Below are 15,390 nucleotides of genomic sequence, written 5' to 3'. Positions count from 1 at the left end.
GAGGGGACAAATTCCTTCTAAACAAAATAATTATTTACATACACGGCACAATTACTGAACGGGGTATTCCGTTTCTTATTTAAATCCCTGGCGCTTGTTGTGGAGGAGACAAACAAGGTTATTATTGCAAGATGGTGGGTCGGAAAGGGATGACTGCATGGGCGAAGAACTGGGAGCACAGGGCTGCTCTGTTCGAGGCCACAGCACAGCACAGCACAGCATGTGCATCCATGGATGAGAGTTACCTGTTAAATTGTTGCCACGCACTGAGCTGGAACCCGCTGCCACGAGAAGCAAACGCTCGGCCAAATATTCCCACATTCCGGAAAAATGACACACCATGGACATTTCAAATGAGAAAAAGGGCCTTTTAACACTTACATAAGAGCTGGGATTGTTCATCGACATCCATCATTAAAGCACCCAAGTGCGTTTCCTGGAGGATGATACTAAGCAGAAACCAGTATTTTTCGAATCGGTCCAACGACCCAGCCCTAAGAGAGGAAAAGCCCAGGGTGGACTACAGGCGGCCATATGTCCTAGGCAGTTGACATCAAGGGTGCGATAGTTATGGACTCAATGTCACAATGTCACAATGTCACAGGTTTCTCTCTCCCCCCGCAACGCAGACAGGGTGAAAGGTCAGGGGTCAGCAGATCTACAAGAGACGCGCATTCTCTCTTTGTCCTGAACATTTAGGTAAATATTGTTTTTGTCTGCTCGTGGCTCAAGTTTCAGACCCACAGCTTTTGTGTCAAAGTGCTTACAAAAAGCTCAGTGGACTCAAAAGGTGTGGGTTCAGTGGAAACCTCTGGAAAAAAAGTACAAACAAAAACACAGGTACTTGGACTTAACGTGCACTGTATGTGCATATTTTTCGGATGAGCTCACGCATTTCAGCCAATACAGCCTTTATGGTTTTCAGTACATAATATAAACTTTATTCGAGAAATTAAACCAGCAGCCCAGAATAGCGCCTAAAACGGTTTTGAATTAGCCCTAGGGAAGGATATTGGAGGGTGTCTTAAAGGTAATGGAATGAATGCAAAGAGGGTGAGTAAGTGAAGAAAAAGTAAAAGGAGGGTAAAAAAATGGTAGTGTACGGAGAGAGTGTTTGAGTAGCGCTGGAAACAGCAGCACTGTGTTTCTGGCAACGGCTAATAAATCTCCAGGGACAGACGCTTTGAAAGTGTTTCCTGCGTTTACCAGACATAGCCCACCTCTTCCAACATACACACTCACACTCATACACACACACACACACACATACACACACACACATACATGTACACGCGTTGCCCCTCTTTAGGAAGACCAGGTCTTCACACTGTCATTTTTCACAGTATGAGTTTGTAATATTACTGTTATTAAAACCTCCTCCATCCAAAACAGTTTCTTGGAGTTCCTTCCCCCTCACACATCTGTTTTCTTTTGTTTGTCCTTACAATACGACACAAAAGTGATTCCACAGGCGGATAAAGCCATGGACACACACACGCACACACACACACACCAAAAAAAGAATGACTAAGGCAACAAGAGACAATGATGTAACAGGCATACTTTATGCATAGCGATCAGCCATCCCTTTTTGGCAGGGTCAGCAACACGGCAATCTACAGTAAGCCACGAGAGTTCGAGAAAAACCTACTCATGGCAAAACATAATTAAATTCTAACCAGAATTTAGGGATGAATGGGTTTCCTCCCTCCATGGAAACACAGGAATAGTTCTGTCATACTTCAGGGATATTTCTGGCATATTTTTCACAAGTGAAATTCAAGTGATAATGAGAGCTGCATTAGTCAAAATAACGTACTATGACTGAAAAACTCCTTTCATTGTGGCAGCCAACAACTTTAACTGCCATGACACAAAAGCCATCTTGGCAGCAGACTAATCACCCTGATTAAAAGTTAGTTGAAGGCAATTAAAGGTGTTTGAAAGGCGTAGCTTCCTACAGATGAGTCACTCTCTCTAATAAAACAGTGCTAAAATACCAGGGCTTCTCCTCGTTAAAAACCTCAGGGGTTAAAAGCATGGCAACACCAGCAGAGACTTGCTGGAAAGTAAAGGAGCATTGTTGGTCAGCCTCGCCATTGTGTGTGTCTGCACACGAGAAAAAGAGAGAGTGTTCCACAGAACTCCCCACACCTGACGAAGGCATGGCCACTGGGTGGGACCTGACAAGAGGGAGCGCTCTAGGGAGCAGGGGAGAAAGTGAGAGCGGGTGGAGGGAGGGAGGGAGGAAGGGAGGCAGGGAGGGAGGTAGAGAGGGGGAGACAAAGAGGGAGAGAGGAAGAGGGGGTGGGAAGGGCCTGACGCCCAGAGGCTGGGGGGGTCAGTGACTGTGAGCCCAAACCAAAAAGGGGAGGTCCTCAATGCATTGGGAGAAGATATTTAAGATGCCACCACACCAGGCCTCCACTGAAGAGTCAAGAGCGAGAGACTGAGAGTGAACAGCTCATCACTGAAGAAAAGCCTCTGCCGCCACCTCAAGACAAGATCTCAACTTCTGATACATTACCTGCGGCAAAACTTCTCACTCTCCGAAAAACTTCTCCACTAAGAGCACAAAGGAGGACCACAAGCCAATCAAGGAGACGAAGACAGACTTTTTGACTTGACTTTGCTGACATCTTCAAAGTCAAACGCTCCTTTTTGAGTCTGCTGTCTACTTTTTCCCCTCCATTTTTTTCTTCCATTTCCGACTGAGACCATGCAGAAGTGGGTGCTGGTGAGTCTAGCCACGCTGCTGACATGTCTGTTGCTGGGCGACACGTCCGCCCAGGGCGCCCTGAAGAAGCAGCGCCTGGCCCCGCCGAAACCCCCCAAGGGCCAGTGCTGTGACGAGGTGCGCTCGCTGAAGGTGCAGGTGGCCAACCTCACCAGCCTGCTGGAGGAGCTGAGGGGCAAGCAGGAGTCGGACCTGCTCAACATCCTCCGCCAGATGATGGAGCTGGACCAGCTGAGCCGTCGCCAGGAGGAGCGCGTCACCGAGGCCGAGAGCAAGTACTCCGAGATCAACAACCGCGTGGAGATCATGCAGATGCAGGGCGCCCAGGCCCACACACGCACCTCATCAGGTAAGACACCGACAGACACACACAAACATGCGCGCACACACACACACTTTACTTCAAACTCTATAGAAGCCTATAGTAGAGCCCACCTGTCTCCCGCTATATCACACACAACTGGTACTATACTCTTACTTTCACACTGAAGGGTCACAAACTAGCAACTGATTCCCCACTTAAAATCAAAGAAATGCATGGTGATGTGTTTGTCTTTGGGGCAAATGGACAGAGGGACTGGGGACGAGAGAAACTGAAGGCTGGCTTTGGCAAGAAGCAGTCATGGGTGGGTTGGCGGGTGCATTTGTAAGGAAACTTGTAAGGATGGGATTTCACTGTTTTTTCACTGTCTTTTTCTCACTTCAAAAGTTTGCAATTGAAATATAAATTAATCCACTTCTGTGTTCTTACACTCTGTTTTATATATTGTCAGGACTTTAAATTGATCCTTGATAAAGATGATCCTTGCTATCAAAAAATTCCTTTAACGGATAAAATTAATTAAGGTGAAACCTAAGACACAAACAAGCATGAAATCCAGCCTAGACCTAAGTGACGAGTACCCCACTCCCCTCAGCTTGACAGCTGCTGTGTGACGTCTGTCGTCTGTCCAGGTGTGAAAGCCATACGGCTGGCCACGGCATAAATCACCACTAAGGTCTCTGGCACTATGCTGTCATCTCGCAGCCACAGGAAATTTGCTTCGCCTTCGATTTCCGCGCCCATTCTCCTCTTTCACGGGCCGTCTGCTTTAGTGAAGCTTACAGTGAATGACTCCACTGATCCACCCTCGCAAAGGGCCCGCATAAAAGCAGCTAGATATCCGATCCCCTTTCTTCTTCCAAGTGCACGAGTCAAATGGCTTTAACAGTCACACAAATATGTCTGCTCATTATCCCTGCACCAGTGAATAGGACCTTTATCTCAGTGAAGAATGGGAGGACATAAAGAGAATGAATAAACCTTAACTGAAAAAGAGAGGGAAAAAGGGAGGATAATAAGGGCTCAAGCTTAGGTTACTCGTCCTAAATATGCGTCCAATACGACCGGATAATAGATGGCCACGATAGAGGCTTGTGAGGATGACATCAGTTGTCTCCCCTGCATTCTTTCCCTCCACCCCCAACAAACACTTCCAGCTTTGCTCCGATATCCAAGGAATTTCAGCAGCACATGCAATTGCGTTCAGCATAACCTGTTAACATATTTTGGGGGGCTTTTAAACACTGTAATTAGGCAAGGTGCTCTCCAAACTCTCGGGCAAGCTGCCGGGAATGCCGGATGATTACAGTCTCTGCCTGTCTGGTGCACAGTAGCTGTCCGTGTCACAGCCATAATTTGCACTCATAACCTGCAGCCTGCTGGTTTACCCACAACGCCGAAGCCCATCAACTTGCAGTCATTCCCACGGAATGCCATTTAAACTGCAACAAACTATTAATCATTTCCCGTCGAAAAAGCTGCCATTAAATGAACCGTGTCGCAATGGTGCACTTTAATACCCAATTAGCCAGCCGTCTAGGGCCTTGGATGTCTGCAGAGTTAGTTCTCTGCTGTTGGCGCAGGGAACACAGGAAAGCTTTGTGGAGGAATTTGCAAATTAAACAGAGGCAGCCGAGGTGGATGATCGAAAGCTGGGGGCTGATGGGTAGGCTAACAGTCCTCTAGCCACGCTAGGGCCATGGGAGCAGTCAAAGTCTGTCTGTCTCTGGTGGGCTGGAAGGATTTCATTGCAGTGATCTCTAGAGTGGTCTTGATAGCATCACCATATTGCGCGTTCAGAGAGGAAATATGGGCCTAGTTGAACTGCACCATGTCTTATACCCCTCATATCCTTCCCTGCATGATCTCGGAGACCAGATCCAAATTTGCACTTCAAGAACTCCTTTAAGGTGTCCCTCTGGGCACAACATTAATTGTAAATGTGAAGGAATAGAATTCTGCTAAGTTCGTTTTGTTTTATAACCATTAGCATCTGTTTTAGCAATCCTTCCTAAATATTTTGCTCCTGCTTGTTCCAATTTTTTTAGAGGCCATCTACGACTGTGCATCACTGTACTCCAGAAACTACAAGATCTCAGGAGAGTACAAACTTCCTGCTGATGACTACCTGGGCACACCTGAACTGGACGTGAGTCAAAAAAATGAGAAATACATCGAACGTAATCCACCGTAACCTCCAAAGATATTCCTTTGACAAACTTCCCCAAACTAATTGTTCTATTTGCTCATTGCCTCTGTAGGTGTTCTGTGACATGGAGACCAATGGAGGAGGTTGGACTGTCATCCAGAGACGCAAGGTGGGCCTGAGCAGCTTCAACCGTGACTGGAAGCAGTACAAGAAGGGATTCGGCACCATCCGTGGGGACTTCTGGCTGGGCAATGAGAACATCTTCCGCATGACCCGCCAGCCTACCGTGCTGAGGATAGAGATGGAGGTAAGGGAATGGGAAGAATGCCCAAACACATTCTTCTATAGACGACAAGGAATGTAGGGTACTAGACAGTGGGAGCCAAAGTATACTGGACATGCAGGACATCCAAGGTCAGAGAGTTCAACAGGATAGAATGGGGAAGCAATGAATAAACCCTCAAATGATGGTATTCAAATGCAGGATTTAGGAGAAAGCGTAAAGAGCTGACTGGCATATCTGCGAATGTGGAAAATAAACACAGGTATAATCTTGAGATCACAGGGAGCTATTACAAGGTCCAGTGGGAGCATTGTTAGTGCTTCAAATTACTTGCACATTTCTCATAGGCTGAGATAGTACCTTTGAGGAATATTAAATCAAAGTTCAGACAAGCTCTTGGATGAATCTTACGACAACATTTTCCAACTTGCAGGACTGGGAGGGAGAGACTCGTTATGCTGAATACGGCTTCTTCACCATCAGCAACGAGTTGAACAGCTACAAGCTTCTCCTTGCCAACTACAGCGGTAATGCCGGAGACTCAATGCGCTACCACAACAACACCAACTTCAGCACAAAGGACAAGGACAATGACAAGTGTGTGGATGACTGCGCTGCACTTCGCAAGGGTAAGCTCGGAAAGTTCAGAAAGGGCATGCAGTCTAAGCCCTTGAACCATCACAAAATCAGGGCCTGCAGATGCCTGGCTAGCTTCTCATACTCTTTTGTCCTCTCTCCCTCCTTAGGTGGCTACTGGTACAACTGCTGCACAGACTCCAACCCCAATGGCATGTACTACCGCTTCGGTAAGCACAACAAGCAGAGCACGGATGGCATCACCTGGTACGGCTGGCATGGACCCAGCTACTCCCTGAAGCGCATGGAGATGAAGATCAGACCTCAGGGATTCATGCCCTAAAAGACTTTAACCAACGAAGTAAACATCTTCGTTAACACAATGCTTATGTCAAGGGATTTCTTCAAAACCTGGGTAACAGAGTTTAAAACCAAACATGCCGCTTTTATTCCATTTCTGGGATGTTCTTTTTCATGCTGTTGATTGCAGTATTTGTGGATTTGCCTGGATGTGTGATGGACCACGTTTGATTGTAAATGATAAGTGATGATTTGTATTTATCTTTAAATGTATGAAATTGTTTAAGCTTTTATGAAAGCATTTTTTACCACTGTTTGTTAGAAGGTGAGTTTTTGCCTTGTGTTTATTGTATTTGTGTCTGTTTGTTTGTTCATTTGTTTTAAAGCAATTAGGTTGTATTCCTCAAACTAAGCCATGTTCAGAAGCCACCATTATTATTAAGCCTCTTTGTTCAGTTAGAGCAGGAACGACCAACCTTTGACTGACAGGTACAGGACAGATTTTATTTTGTTTAAAAGTGCAAATGTAGATGAATGAAAATGACATTTGTAAAATGTGTACAGCTCTTTATAGTATCCTAATGGATGACAAATCTAAAATAAAACTGTATTTTTAAAAATCAGTGTCTCTGTCTCTGTTTTAAAATAAAAACACCACTTCCACACACCACCTGCAATTAAAGTCCAGCAGGTAACCATTAAATACTTCCTTCTCTATGAAATGAGTGGCTTAAGGGTTTCTTGGCTTTTGTCATCCTATGGACACTCTTTGGTACACAGCAGGTGACTGACTAAATCAAGGTCAGGCTGTTATCTTGTCCCCATTGCCAAGTAGCTGTAGCTGAAGCTGGCATTCAATGTGAAAATCACACGGCAAATTCCCATGGCAGTTGACATGAGTAGACCCTTTTGTGTCACCCTTCTGTCAGAAGAGTGCAAACCCCACAAAGGCATTGCTGAGAGGTCACATGCAAATGGGAAGAATTTTAATACTGTTTGCTCTTGAGTGGCGGACAAGAATGAGATGCACGCCATCAAAGAGAGTTAAGCAGCAGCTATGAGCCTTGGTCGGAGATTTTGTTCAAAGATCTCCATTCTGAATGACACCTTTAGAGAATACCTCCACGGTGAGCATCTCGAGTTTGATGAAAGCCAGACACATCCTCAGTGGAAATATCTCTTAAATGTGGCAAGAGAATATTCATCATTTACAATAGCCCAGGGCTCTTAGCCAGAGGGGGAAAAAATCCTTAATTCCTCATATGTCGATAAAAAAATCCCACATATTCATGTGCTAAGGAGAAATACACCTCAGGACAATGCATTCACGTAGACATTGAGTGGACAGTGACTGAATTAATTTGAAACCGACACCAATGGCTTTCTCCAGAGGTGCTTCTTCTACGTCAAAAGATCTCTCTCCACAAGGCTATGTGGATGCCTCTGGAGAAAATGGTTTCTCCAGAGGCATACAGGGCCTTGGAGGTAAATGGTCTAAGGCTGCAAAAGCAGGAACTTTGTGGCCTTCTTTGACCTTTCAGTGCTGTGCATGTTTGCGCTGACTTCCTGCCCTCTGTTGGCTCATTGCTCCACTCCATTCATCATCATGCTGAAAGACCTTCACGCAAGTCTGCATAATGGGGAACCACGGCGACCCACCCAATACCTCTGTCATTAATTCAGCTCTAATTCGGATCTTGGCTTTGCCTTCATTTTAGTTGTAAAATATCCATCTTGAAAGCGTAGACGGGAAAAATCACTTTGCAGTCGAGCAATCACTCCAATCATTTCATAGCTATTTTGAGACGCAGTTAAGCAGAAAGAATGCACTTATAAAATGCAACAAAACGTGCGTGAGGCCAAGTTCAATGTGTTTACTGTTTAGGCGAGCTCAGCTATCTGGAGATGCAATTAAACGCCGGCACAATTGAGCATTCATCCATCTAGCGGCTTTCAACTGATGCCATGAGAAAGAAATTGTGACAATTAAGCCATTTGTTTGATGCTAATTGATGGGGCATCTGTGGCCAAAACAAGAGTGTGAGATGATGTGATACTGAATGCGAAAACCAGTAGTAAATATTTACCGAGCTAGAGTGCGTGGGATGACCTAAAGGGGAAGGACATTAACAAGACAAACAATGAAGAATCAGGTTTAGTCATTAGCATATTATTTTAGCCAAAATCCTTTTGTCACACCTCATTTCACCTATGGTGGCTCATTTAGCTTCTGGGCATCTTGTGTATGAGGATTCATGCTGTAATTAGAACGCAGAAATGCTCAGAGTATTTCAGCAGGCTTTCTGTGGGAGTTCAATGTGCTTGGTCAGATAAATAACTACAGCCCAGCAGCCACGCTTTCAACTGAACTTGCACAGGGATGAGGCAGAGGAATTTGAAAGAGCTACACCTGTGACATGGACGGAACAAAGCTGTCTCCTCTCTGCATTTTTTTGTTGCTTGTTTGTCATGCTTTGTCTTGTCAAGCAGACTCAAATAAAACCAAATCAGTACAACCTCCCCCAGCATGAATACCTTAAACTTGGACATCTTCATGCAACCCGCAGATGAAGGCTGTGTTGACAGGCATGGATAAGGAAAAACATTTTAAACTACTGAAATGTTAAAGAGCCCGCAGGCCCTCTGCAAGACACAATTGTTACAGTGGGCATACTTCAGTGCATTACTCTGCATGGGCTCCCACATCCAAACTCCTAAAGTTGACAGACAGAACTGGACACCTTCCAATTCCAGCTCTCCTGCAGCATATATATGCACGATTGCTGAAGGGGGTTGAGCAGCATAAGGCCCATCAGGAGATAGCTTGGATGCAGTATAAAACAGCCCTGAGAGTCTTTTAGAGCACTATACCTCTCAGCATACCAACGTTTATTTGAAATTCCATTTCATGGTGCCGGGGCAATGATTTGGAGATGCATTTACTATAAACAGATGGGAGTGGACAGGGGGGGGATATACACCAGCAAAGCCCAAGCCAGGCTAATGCATCAGCGCCGAAGTCCTAGGCCGCATATTTAAGCTGTAAATAAAGCGTTTAACAGTGCTTTAGAATACCAGCCCAGCTCCTTCCAGACGAAAATCAAAACCTTCTGCCTGAATAAAAGAGATTCACTTCAATAAGGGGGGAAAAAAAGGGGTCATAAAATCATCACAGATTCGTTTTAAGAGGATTGAGTCTAATGAACGTGCCTCATTTAATGGCCAGCCAATATCCCTCTGAAAGAATAAAATAGGCAACTGCTACCCCGTGAACTCGCCCCAAATTTGTTAACAGCATTTGGCAGCCCACTACGCTAAAAGCCACTGTTATGACAAATTCAATCCACTGCCAACAGAAGCGAGAGGGGAAACGCTCAGGTGACCCACGTCTCGGGGTCTTTCGATCAGTCTCCGTCCCCGCATAAAGTCTCCCGCCTTCCGTGTGCTGGGGTCAATATTACCCAGCTATAAGCCAACCACCCATCTGTTTACACCATCACAGCTCTCTTCGTGCTCTGGCCCAATGGTCCGGGAGGCTCAACACACGGCCCCCACTTCGATCAGTCCAACCTTTCTTCATTCCTGGATAGCCCGTGACTTTCTCATACACTGCTCAATGGCTTGGCATCTGGAGAAGGTGTGGAGACTTACGGAGAAATTGGTCTCACTTCCCTTCTTGCTACTGGGTAGAGAATGCGGGAATGTGCGTATCTGTAACGGATGTTCCGATTGACGAGAAATCACCAGATGGTGAGTGTCCGTATCAAACGCTGATTCATGGGAAATGTGAGTCAGAAATGTTATTCCCTCATTCATTCATTCAGATGCTAGTAAAATATGTCATTCAGAAGGTGTTTAAAAAAAAAAAAAAATATACACACTCTTCTACTAATACCAATACCGGTCTTAGGAAGTTAGACCACAGAATACTAGCAGAAAGTTGAATAAGAAAGCTCTTTGTAAAAATTGTTTCACCAAATGAAATCATTATACAACGTACGTTCTACAACCATACTCAAACCTGACACTTGCTAATATACAAAACGTCAGTCTTCCTTGAATAGACGACTGTTGCCGGAAAACTGAGAGGGTCATCTAAGAAGTATTTATCATGGAATCACGAGATTCTGTCATTAGGAGTGGAACATCCTCTTAAAGGTTTCCACAGTGACGACAAAGAGGGATTGAACAAATCACTATACAAGTCTTAAAATCAGAATGCCTTTCTCGGCTCCATCTCTGTGACATTTCATCTCTAACTAAGTAATCCTTAAAATGCACTCAAGCTTGACTTACATCAACACAAGAATTTTGGGATCAGAGAACTGGAAAGAAAGGGACCCAAAAAGAGACACAGAATGGGAGGGCTCAGCAGCTTGGGAGCCTTTCTAATCATCAGATGACATCAGCTCAATCTACCACAGAAGCCAGAGCAGCGCCCCGACATCTGATTACAGGGGACTCCAATGTGGAGCGTCTGGCTCGTGTTTATATTCATTCAGTATATATGACGTGGGGCCCTTCTGCACAGTGTGTGTGTGTGTGTGTGCATATATGTGTGTGTGTTTGGGGTGGGGGGGGGGGGCTTTCAGAAGAGAGGTGAGAACCAGATGGACGGTCTGAAAATGTTGCGCCAACTGGCTCGCAAGAGGAGGGCTTGATGAAATTGAAAACAGGCTTTCCCTGGGTAAGCTTGGCCCAACCGGAGACACTCACACTCACACACACACACACACACACACACACACACACACACACACACACACACACACACACACACACACACACACACACACAATGGATGAAAAGAGGCACAGGTCCCACCGTGGGCCTGCGAAACAGATCTCTTTGTGCACGGCAAAGAGGTGAAATGGAAGCCAGAGGGAGGAGGGTATGGAAAGGATGACTGGGAGCCGGAGACATGGAGGTGCCACCTAAACAGGTAGTCAGACGGTCGCCAGAGCAACAGCCTCGGCCCTATCCCCTCGACTACCCCAGCGCCTCATAAAATCAAAGCTTCAGATGATGGGTCAAGACCCCCCTCGCCCCCCCCCCCCCCCCATGAAAAACAATTTAACTCGAGACGCACTGACATGCGGTCAAGAAATTATCACTGGCTGGAAATTAAGTGCAAAAAGATTTGGAGGTTTTGGTGTACAGAGGAGGTCAGCGCGTAAAATGTGTTATATAGGGCAATTTTGTCTAAAGTGTTTCTCCTGGCTGGGGAGAAGCAATCTTTCCACTCACTGTGAAGGCCACCAGCACAAGGCCAAAGATTAATCAGACCACCCTTTATATAATACCATGCTAAATGACGCAGCTTTAACTGGCGAGTGAAACATTTGCTTATTTACAGAGCATTTGCTTATTCACATGTGATACTTTAATTAGGAAAAATCCACTATACTAGTGGACAACATCAAGATCCTTTGCAGTCAATTCCTTCCTCACATACTGAGCACTCCAAAAGGGAATGCACTACAAACCGCAGTACACTACTACTGTACACCAACGGCACCATCTCAGGGAAACACATTAGCAGATGCATCTGTGGTGTGTCAATGCGTGATCTCTGCACGCTGTCTGAAACCTCCACCCTAAATGGAAATACGGAGGATGTAGTAGAGTTATGTAATCCGCTCACTGGCAATGTTTACACTTCTTTGCCATGGCGAAATGAAATGACCTCTGCTTTGGCCTGACTCAGAAGGGGTCTAAGTACCTGACCACCTGGAAGCTCTGGTCCAAAACCATGACTGACATCCCACCTAAACATTTGCCGTGGCAGCAAGTCAAAAACCTCGTAAAGCGCTCTGTTTGCCAAATTAGAACTACCTCGTCAAATGTACAAACCAGAAACAATGGAATCCCCCAGGATGGCTCAACAAAAAAAACACAAAGCACTGGCGGAACGCAGAGGAATTTCATATTTTCCATGACTTCAGGGACATTTTCCACCCACTCCAAAAAACCATGTAGAAATTTCCATTATCACGAGTGGTGGTGGTTAAAATATGCATATGGGTCTGAGGAGCGCTGAAGCAGTGAGACGGCGGGGGATGGCGGGGCCTCTCTTACCTGATGAGGGACTCTAGAATGAGGGGTGAAGGACCCTTCTGGAACTCCAGCTCTTTGTAGTGCAGGGCTTTGGCGTAGGCGCGACACTTAGCCGCCCTCTCCCCCAGCAGCACGATGCCGTTGTCATCTCTCAGTGGCAGAGGACCCTGGGAAATGGCACAAAACAAATGCAGATGGGAAAACAAGCGTGTGTTTTTTGAGCAGCGTTTGTCCTCTTCCGAAAAAGTACAAACTCTGTCACGGACGGGTCGTGACATTTTCTAGAATATTTACGAGAACTTTTTTTGGATAAGAGCAAGACTTGACAGGCACACGATGTGGCTAATAAGCACCGCTACGCATAACAAATGTTCTCAAAAAGAAAAAGTCAGGGGGATCCCATAGACCTGGTCCCTCCTTGGCAAAGGGGTAGGCTGAATAAACAGCTCATTTTACCCAACTTTAATTTGCATTAAATCTCAAGGTGCTTAGGATGTGCTTTAGTTTCAACATAAGCTCCGCAGAACAAATAAGTTGGCAGAGGCCAACTGGGAAAATAAGCGTGTCAGCTGCAAACCATTTTCCTCCTCTTCCTCTAGAAAGTATTAAATTCATTTCAAATGGGTCTTTACCCACGGATACTGCAACCGAGTTCGCTCTAAATTCTGTTTAATAATGTGGTGGTTTGAACGCTCTCCCCTGTTTCCAAAGGCCTCTCGACAGCAGTCTTTTCAATTAGCAGAAATGCAAACAAAAGGAAGGCAAAATTAGAAGGTTGAAGAATCCTCAATCATTCTAAGTGGATGAATTTATGGTAAAAGTGGTAACCCCTACATGTTCAAATAGCACTTTCTGCTTCCAAAGCATTTGAGGAACTCTAAAGGCCTGCAGATGCTATAATTTACATTACTTTTCAACTCTAAAAATAACTTTTCTTCTGTCAATTGAAGGAGAGCATGAGACTGTGTAAATTTATGTTGCAATGTGAGAATTTGGCAATTTTGAATGTTCATTTTGACTTTGTAGTGACCTTGGTGATACTGATCCTGAATGTATGTGCACATTAATTAAGTAACAGGATGGTGAAATGGAGATGGGATTTGTGAGTGTGTGTGTGTGTGTGTGCGTGTGTGTGTGTGTGTGTGTGTGTGTGTGTACGTGTGTGTGTGTGTGTGTGTCTGTCTATGCGTGTGTGTGCTTGTGTGTGTGTGTGTGTGTGTGTGTGTGTGTGTCCAGCGTACTGTATATGGCCGTCTCTAACCTTGTCGCTGTGCTCCATGAACTCGGCCAGGTTGAGGAGGGTCTGCGTGACCTCGGCGATGTCCTGCGAGGTGAGGGCCAGCTCGATGCTGCGGATCAGCTCGTCCTGCTGGTCCTCACTCAGCTCTGACCAGCACGACAGGAAGGCCGCGTTGAACAGGTCCCTACGACAACAATCACACCAACGAGTTTGAGGCGGCTTTTGAGAAAAAGGAATAGCCGGCTACAAAACTAAGCTGGAAGGCCATGAATATCATGGTAGTTTAAAAACCTATAGGTAGACCTGACTTCACAAGTATTAGTAGCCCCCGTGTTCATGAACCCAGAGTGTAGTGCTGTATCTGTCTGGCTGCTTTACGTGAAAGCATCTGCAGTACCGTATGTGAAAAATCACCAGAATGTTCCTTTAATGATGAGTAGAAAAGACAGACAAGATCCAAATGAAAAATTGCTGAGTTACTTAACTTGCCTTCAATAGTGACTGAATGTTCAAAAACAGATCTAAAGCTGAAGGCTTGTTTAAAAAAAATATCTACAGATGTTTCCATCTGCCATGTGAGTGGAAATGTGGGATAAATAAAGCAACAATAAAATCGGGGGATCCAATAGATGGCGTGAGGATCTTGAAAAAGGCTCCCAGGGGTGGATAATAACAGTAGCGAAAAAACAAAAAGGACACAGAGGGAAGGAATGGAGCTGGAGGTGGAGGGGGTCTGGGATTCTGTTATGAAACAGACGTACAGAATGGCAGCGCCGCACAGAAAAAGACACAGAGACAGTCACAAGACAGTCACAAGACACAGAAACAGACGGACACAGAGACAGACAGACAGGCAGGCAGGCAGGCAGACAGACAGACAGATGGACAGACAGTGAGGGGGATGCTGATGGTTGCGGTGCTGGAGGAGGAGCTTCACCTGGCGAGGGGGATGTAGGTCTGCGCCAGGGACCAGCAGGACCGCAGGGCGGGCGAGGACGACTCCTTCAGCAGCACCACGCTCAGACGTCGCAGCCACTCCAGCCAGTCGTCCTTCGACACCTTCCTGGCAGCGCCCCACGCCTGAGACGCCGCCACACACACACACACACACACACACACACACACACACACACACACACACACACACACACACACACACACACACACACACACACACACACACACACACACACACACACACACACACACACACACACACACACACACACACACACACACACACACACACACACACACACACACACACACACACACACACACACACACACACACACAATTACCATCATTATCCACAGTGCCTAAGCCAAGAGGCCACATCGCCTCTTGCGGTGGCCATGACACCTCTTCTGGATGGAGCACAGCCTACAGAAGCAGCAAATGGAGATATAACAAAGGACAAGTGAAGAAAAGAGAGACAGGCAGACAGACAGAGAGAGACAGACAAAGAGAAAGAGAAACTCAGCAGATTCCCCAGCGCTCTCCCTCTGCCCATAACCCGAGAGAGTTATATGCGACCTGACAACCACAGTCAATGGATTTGGACCAGAGAGGACGGAGGGGAAGGAGCGTTGGACGTGGAACGGTAGACGGACGGATGAGCGGCCGGACAGACGAGTCTGGGCCGCCTCACGTGGCCCCATAACTTTAGGTGAGGACTAAAGCAGTCGCCGCGGCGGCGGGTGAGACGTGAGGGATAGGGGACCAG

The 15,390-nt window shown here is 46.1% G+C and overlaps 2 protein-coding genes across 3 annotated transcripts in view; one reads left to right on the top strand and one right to left on the bottom strand.

Moving 5' to 3' along the window:
* Positions 1 to 15,390, bottom strand: part of mtor (mechanistic target of rapamycin kinase) — a 94,509-nt gene that overhangs the window by 53,525 nt on the left and 25,594 nt on the right. For both annotated transcript variants that reach the window (XM_062541692.1, XM_062541691.1), the window contains exons 26-28: positions 14,602 to 14,744; positions 13,686 to 13,848; positions 12,446 to 12,591 (exon numbers count right to left, since the gene is read on the bottom strand). In XM_062541692.1, coding sequence (XP_062397676.1) covers positions 12,446 to 12,591; positions 13,686 to 13,848; positions 14,602 to 14,744 — 452 coding nt within the window. The remainder of the gene's footprint in view (positions 1 to 12,445; positions 12,592 to 13,685; positions 13,849 to 14,601; positions 14,745 to 15,390) is intronic.
* On the top strand, positions 2,436 to 6,987 carry angptl7 (angiopoietin-like 7). The gene is made up of 5 exons (XM_062541690.1): positions 2,436 to 3,086; positions 5,108 to 5,208; positions 5,321 to 5,515; positions 5,925 to 6,120; positions 6,238 to 6,987. The coding sequence occupies exons 1-5, from the start codon at positions 2,720 to 2,722 to the stop codon at positions 6,408 to 6,410; spliced, it is 1,032 nt and encodes a 343-aa protein (XP_062397674.1). The 5' UTR covers positions 2,436 to 2,719; the 3' UTR covers positions 6,411 to 6,987.

Source organism: Sardina pilchardus, chromosome 7, assembly GCF_963854185.1.
Source record: "Sardina pilchardus chromosome 7, fSarPil1.1, whole genome shotgun sequence".
Lineage (NCBI taxonomy): Eukaryota > Metazoa > Chordata > Actinopteri > Clupeiformes > Clupeidae > Sardina > Sardina pilchardus.
The sequence above is the reverse complement of the archived record's forward strand: the minus strand, read 5'-3'. Positions and strand labels throughout refer to the sequence as shown.

Excerpts from the sequence above, each read along its gene's own strand:
- angptl7 (XM_062541690.1), top strand. The coding sequence starts at position 2,720 with ATGCAGAAGTGGGTGCTGGTGAGTCTAGCCACGCTGCTGACATGTCTG. Across the intron at positions 3,087-5,107 it reads CCACACACGCACCTCATCAG|AGGCCATCTACGACTGTGCA; the intron begins GTAAGACACCGA and ends CAATTTTTTTAG. Across the intron at positions 6,121-6,237 it reads CTGCGCTGCACTTCGCAAGG|GTGGCTACTGGTACAACTGC; the intron begins GTAAGCTCGGAA and ends CTCCCTCCTTAG.